This window comes from Nelumbo lutea, chromosome 7, assembly GCF_056320005.1.
Source record: "Nelumbo lutea isolate HS-2025 chromosome 7, American lotus-T2T, whole genome shotgun sequence".
Lineage (NCBI taxonomy): Eukaryota > Viridiplantae > Streptophyta > Magnoliopsida > Proteales > Nelumbonaceae > Nelumbo > Nelumbo lutea.
Genome location: NC_142690.1, coordinates 2213123 through 2220111, shown reverse-complemented (window position 1 = coordinate 2220111; position 6989 = coordinate 2213123). Strand labels below are relative to the sequence as shown.

At 38.7% G+C, this 6989-nt stretch overlaps 1 protein-coding gene across 1 annotated transcript; it reads left to right on the top strand.

Annotated features, from left to right (window-relative positions):
* The first annotated feature begins 183 nt into the window (after positions 1 to 183).
* On the top strand, positions 184 to 3962 carry LOC148844595 (uncharacterized). The gene is made up of 4 exons (XM_088954487.1): positions 184 to 2579; positions 2699 to 2764; positions 2979 to 3154; positions 3613 to 3962. The coding sequence occupies exons 1-4, from the start codon at positions 2282 to 2284 to the stop codon at positions 3805 to 3807; spliced, it is 735 nt and encodes a 244-aa protein (XP_088810613.1). The 5' UTR covers positions 184 to 2281; the 3' UTR covers positions 3808 to 3962.
* Positions 3963 to 6989: the final 3027 nt, after the last annotated feature.

The window sequence follows — 6989 nt, the reverse complement described above, 5'->3', positions numbered from 1 at the left end:
ATTCTTATTGATCGCTCTGATTCAGAGCACTGTTTATCTGCAGCAACGGCAGTGTTCAGGCCCTGTTGCATAACCCCTCCTGGAACAAGTTTCTATACATTTCAAAACTTTTTGAATGCTGGCAAAGTAGCAATATTATCCGCATAGGCCACTAGCCTTCCAAGTATAAATCATAATACGAGAAAAACCATTCATGGATTCTCTTCTGTAGTGTTGCTTCTTCTGGTGGAGTGATATCGGCATTCTGCAGATTTATTAGTAGAAGCCGGATTTCGTCCTCACAACAGTTAGCCGTGCATTGGGAATACCTTCCTGTCAATGAAAACATACTTGTTGTGAGGATGGTGCGGGGGCAAGTTTATAGTCCAATTTAAGAGCATAATTATATATATATATATGTATATATAATTAAAAAATATTATTTTATATAAACTTTAATTCATTTGTTAGTATTGATCAGTTGTATTTTGGCTATTACACCTAAAAAATACATCTAAGTATTTAATTAGTGTTCGAAGTGCATTTGTATATAGTTTGTGAAATTTTTAACCGGCGATTGGTGAATGGTTTCCCATCTATGGTGCTTTTCTAGTAAACCAATGTGGGGGAATTGTATCAGTCTATCAGGGCCCTCCTTTGCCAAACAAAAAGGAATTTATCATGACCCACAATCTATTCATAATCCAGGTCCCCCCTTGGAGGGCGGAGGGCTTCAGTTAAGCCGGTTCAGCTGCTTTGAAGCATTGCACGTTATTCAAAGAGGCTAGTCCTTAAAAATGACTGACGGACAGCCAATTTGAGCTGTTCAGATTTTTCAACAGATAGGATATCATATGGGGCTCACCTTGGAAAGCCAGAAGCTGCTGTGTTTCAGCCCTCCCAAATGAGCACCCTGAAGCGCAGTGACCACTGGCTTTCCGAGCTGAACCCCATATGAGCTATTTTTGATGAAAAATCCAGAGCCCTAATTGGTTATTCGGCCTCTTTTAATCAGAGGTCAGAGCACCTCAAATCAGGTAAAATGGCTTAAAGCCGGTTTGGGAGGGCTTCTGCGGCAGACCGGATCTGCTCCTCACTTGGTGCCTCACACGCACATCCTACCATGCATTTGGAACATCTCCTGTACTTATCAATTATTATTCACGGGAGATGTTCTCAATGCACGGTGGATGTGCATGTGAAGCGCCCATTTGTGAGGAGCAGACCCGTCTCCTTCTGCGGTGGTTGAGTTATGTTGATGGAGCCGCTTTCAATATGCTGATGCTATTTATGATAGTTTTACCGGTAAGTTTATTTATTTTTAGTTCATGTAAGTCTTTTTTTTGTTTTTCTGAATTTTTGTCAATTTGGGTTTCTTGATTCATACAAGCTGCTGCTTTAAAGCCATCCTAAACCGGCACTTAGTTAAGGCATCATTTGGCAAACCTTTATTTGGAAGATCTGATAACTAAAAGATATGGTGAACATTTTTCTTTGAGATTTTGGAAGCCTAAAATCGTTTGGTTAGAGTGTTCTCTTGAGCTACTCGCAAGAAGCTGGGAAGGCAAAAAATGTGAGAAATTTCAATTTTAGCTTTCCAAAATAAGCATAAATCGATCTTCACACATCTTTTTGGACTAAGGTCTTTTAGTGGAATAATCTTCCTTGAAAAATGCGAACGTGAATTACCGAACTTCTAAAAAATTGAAAACTTGCATAAAAAAACATGCCAAACAAGGTCTTAATCTTCAACTCATTCCTCCCAAACTAATGTCAGACTGAAACCCCTAATTCTGATCTGGATATATTCCCAATACACGGCAGGATGTGCTGTGGGGAAATTTAGGTAAACCTTGCTAAAACACCGTCGGGTCCTCGTCCTCGGTTTTATCTTTTATGGTCATAAAACGGATAATGTTTATGGATTGTAGAATGCAATGGTGGGTCTGGATAGCCGTGCTAACATGGAATATCTGGAGATGTTCGTCGCTCATTGGCTCAAATTCTTTTATGTCTCTTTTCAACCAATGAATGACGAACACGATATGGCTCACACGGTTTATTCAGCGTCACCGCTCCCGCTGCAACGATTTAGTTCACAGTCACGGCTAGTTTCGTTTTCAGATTTCGCTTTGATTATTACAAATCTTCTCTGTCGACCCTCTCACACACTCTCAGAAAAATCTCTCTCGCATTCGTCTCCATCTCACTTGTAGTTGTTTTTCGGTTTTTCACTTTTTTCTCTCACTCAGGGATCTCTTTGATCGGGGCTTGCTTTTCTTTTCCTGAAACTAGCGAAGGGATGCTTCTCTCTCTAGTCCAAACCTCATTTACATCGCCTTTCCAAGCTACCCAGATCAAGGGTAGACACCCAAATCCTTCATTACTTCCCAAAACCCTCTTTCCTTGTTTCGAAGGCGTCTCCGCCACCGCTCTGAAGAAGCTTCAACTGTTTAGTGGGAGATCGTGCGGTGTCGGGAATGGAAGATTTCAAGCTTCCTTACTTGAAGCTCCTGTTCTGTGGGCTGGAAGGCTTTGCATCTTCTATGCTCTCTTGAAGGCCGGACTGGCTGGATCTCAAACAAACCCTCTCATCTCAGGTTTCTCCACTCTTACCCATTTCTCTCTCCTCTTCCTTTTTTGAATGTTAAAGATAATAATCCTTCTCTTATTTGTTTAGCTTGCCTTCTAAATTATTTTGTTTTTTTTTTTTCACTAGATGCGGAAACTGAGTCGAGCGATTTGGGTTTTTTTAAGTGGATTGAGGGCTTGAAAGGGCGATCAGGTCTGCAACTTTGTTTTCTCCCTTTTTTATCTTCTGTTCTTTCCTGGGTTTATCCAGATCTACTGATTCTTTGCGTAATTCCTCAAAGAATGAGATCAGGATAGTTAATTGATATTATTAGCTGATAAAGATTCAACTGCAGTATCAAGGAGGGAATATGTTAATTGACATTCACTGAATCCATCCAACTTCTTTGTGGATATGTTTTGATCAGAGGAGAAGGAAGCAGCAGATAGGAGGAAACTGGTAAGCAAGTGGCATCCAACAACAAAGGGTACACTCAAGAGAAGCTACAGAGTTCCTTCCAAATCCGAAGGACGACGCCTTCTCAAAGCAATTGCAGCCCTGCTCTCGGATGATGATCACTTCATAGACGCCACTTCCCATAAGGTATTTAATGCATCTCTGCTTCTCATTAACATTTAAAACGTCACACAATTCAACTTAAACAAAGTCTGTTTTATCCAGGTTGGTAAATTTGTAATCTGGTTCACTTTTGCCCTTGCCCTTGTTTGGCAACACAGACCAATGCATATTTGTAAAAGTATATCAATAAAAAAGAAATAAATTTACATTCAAGTGGGTTTTTTTATTTAGAAAAAAAAAAACATATGCTTTATTGGAATTCATGTTTGCATCCATAGCTAAAAATCTGTTTGGTAAGCAGTGCAAAACTAACCAAATTTTACAATTTATATGAACTATTTTGCACTCTGCATATTTGCATTCACACTTCTTTACATTGTTTCCAAACGCAGCATTAGTAACAATCTTTCTGGATGTTATTCATTTTGTTTTACTTCTGATTGGAGCTTGCTAACTGGATGTTTTCTGTGGATGCTCTGTAGGGTTGTCAAATTAGGAGGGAGACTGCTCATGGAGAGAGTGTTTGTTGCAACAATGTAAGGGCTCTTTTTGACGAGCTGCCCACGCCGCACCTGGTTGTTGAGATCACAGCTTTTCCTGCTGGGCCTCTCACAGAAAAGGATTACACCAAAGCTGAGAAACTAGAGAGGGTGCTCAGATCTGGTCCTTCTATTTAAGTCCTCCCTGTTTTCCCTTTTGTATGTATCCAAGCTTTTACCTGTACATATTGTAGCATGAAAAGAATTTTCCCGTTATTCTCCTGAATTCCACTGGAATGAAATTGAGACTCACTTTCTTGAAGTACATAGTTTCATCCTTGAAACTATGCAAATATAGGCCTAGTTCTTTCCTTTTCCTTGCTCTCCATCTAAATTACAATTTGATAGTGAAATATGGAGTCATGTCTTCCATTACTTTGGCATGTGATTACTGGTTAGGCGACTGGGAATTTTAGTTGTGAATCAATTAGTAAAAGGATTACAGGCAGGATTCAGCTTTGCATCCACCTCTTCATTGAAGCATTTTAGGCTGGAACTGATGCATCGTGGTGCCTGTGATTGAAGAATCAATTTTATAATATATATATGCTAAAAATGATTCCATATTTGACAAGTCAGTTCAGTGCATTTTGGGTGAGCCTCTCATACGCCACTGCAAATGAATTTACTAGCAATCCATTGCAAGTAATCTTCTGTTGGTTAGTCAATTTGATCCTCCTTTTCGTCATTTTCTTCCCTCCTGCAATATTTCAGCTTTGGGTTGTATATTTGAGATAAAATGAAAATGGTGTGATCCAAGAACCAAGGTTCAAAATATTAGTACGGTGTTGGTGCATGCAGAGCAACCAATCCAATTTTAAGAGAGTATCAGTAGGCATTGAATCATTGATACATCCAGATTCCAGACTGCTAGAATAAAATCATGGTTTTCAACCCGGATGGTTGGACTGTTTGGCCTGTAAACCGTTCAGGCAATCGGTTCTATCTCACCCCTGAACCGTTTTTTTGCTACAAACCATTGGCTTGGTTAGTGAGCCATTGACCTGGGTGGTCAATTGTTTAACTTGAACAATGACTTTGTCAATTTTTATTTTAATTAATTTTCTTATTTATATTTTCAAAAAATTGCAACAGGCTGTTTGTGCATATCAGATGGTCAAACCGCTGATCCTCGGTGGCCAAAGTAGTTTTGCTTCCCGGTCGGTTTTTTAAACATTGTACAAAACCAGCAATTCTTTATTTGGTATTGTTCATGACTTCATCGGTTCCTTATAAAAAGAAAGGGTTTGGTTGAGTTGAGTGGCGAGTCAACCCGAATATTATTTATTTATCTATAATATATATAATAGTATATTTTAATTTTAAATATAATGAACTGATAAAATAAAAATATAAAGAGTAGTAGAAAACAAAAGTATCAAAACTCATGGAAAAATGGTATCATGGAAAACTTCCAAAATTCGAGGTGCATATAAAGATGCAATTTTGGATATGGATGTACATGGACACGATGGAATGATTGAGACACAAATGGATTTGTTAAACAAAGGGACCATCACTTGGTATAATGGTAAAATCGGCTGGCAAATGTAAGAATATGGGTGGGTGTAAGTCTGAATGGAAGGCAGTCACCATGTTTGACAAAAATGCCAAATGTTAGGATTTTACTTAATCTATCCTCGCAAGATCCTTTTTTTGATAATTTGCTAAAGGAACTTACTGAGAATCCAGCAAATAGGATAAGATCTAGTAGACAAAGCATATTCAATGAGCACTTTATAAACATTTTGATGATAACTGTTAAAAGTTGTCTTTAATTTTTTTTTTTAAGAGTAAATTGAGGGAATTTTAAAGGGTAGGTGGCAAAAAAAAATTGAAAATACTCATTTAAGGTGTTTACAATGACATGTCTAATTGATCCAGACTCCCAATAAATATATCACTAAGTATAGTTGTATCTTTTGCTATTAGTCGATAGTCTACGTGAGGTGTTATGCTATTGGGCCAAAGTAAATCACATAAATACTTAAAAACATTAATTTTAACAATAGATTAATTGATCAATGAGTATATGCTCGATATGATAGTAACAAGAGAGTCCATGAGGGTCAGTTTGGCAGGAGTACAAATACATGCAAAATAATACAAAAATACATTATTTTGTACACTACATATTTGTATTTGTACTCGTGGGGTATTTAAGAGTTAAAATTAAGAGAATCAAATAAACCTCTAGTTTTTAGTGACAAAAAAATGTGGGGCTATGATACCAGAAAAACGTTTATATGAAAAGTCTTCGATACACAGAAACGATACTAGTTTACTGAGTTTTTTTTTTTCCTTCAACATAACTCATGCGACAGTGAGGTTTTCTTTCTTCATCTCCACACAGTCATGTGAGTTCGGACTTTTTACATTTTCTGTGTAATGGGTTGGAGGTAGCCCTCCCCATTTACTGTGGTGAGCATGTTATAGTGCTCTTCAAATGTTCGCTAATCTAAAGTTTCGGCATGTTGAAATTAGTGATGTATGTCCATGGTGTGATAATTACTCTGAATCAAATAGAATCAGCCTCCATCTCAACTCAATGAGTGGATCCTTTATTGGGTGGATAGATCAAAACAAGACGGAAGGGATTGGCTTTCCTCTAATTGCTTGAACATGTTGGTTGATATGTAAGTCCATAAACAAGTTAACTCGTGATGGTGTTAAGATCCCACCAATGGATATTGTTTCTTATGCTCAAAGGTGGAGTTTTGGAACAAGTTGAGGTGTTAGCTTCCTTATCTACAAGGGTGGAGGATTGCTTCGTTAATGCAATCCGGATTTCCTATTAACCCCATTTTGCTAAAAGGAAAAAAATACAATCCTACACAAGCAATGACCAAGGTAACCGGACCACTCCCTCCTATGTCGCCCTCACTGATACAGAGAGACTGATCGGTGATGCAGCGAAGAACCAAGTGGCCATGAATCTAGCCAATATCGTCTTTGACACTAAGCGACTCATTGGGTGGCGATTCTCTGATCCGTCTCTAGAGCGACATGAAACTCTGGCCCTTCAAGGTTATTGCTGGACCCGGCGACAAGCCCATGATCGTCGTTCACTACAAAGGCAAAGAGTAACACTTCGATTGCTGGACTAAACGTTCTGCGGATTATCAACGAACCCACTACTGCTGCAATTGATTAGGCTCCATTTGGTTTGTGGGATGGAATAAGAAAATGAGAATATTTCTCTTTTCTCTTATTTGGTTTGAGGGAAACAGAGAGCTTTGGGGGCGGCGGCTCTGTTACCTCCATTCGAGCAGCGGCGGCGGTTTCTCCTGAACCCAGATCTGCTACCTCCCCTTTTCGAA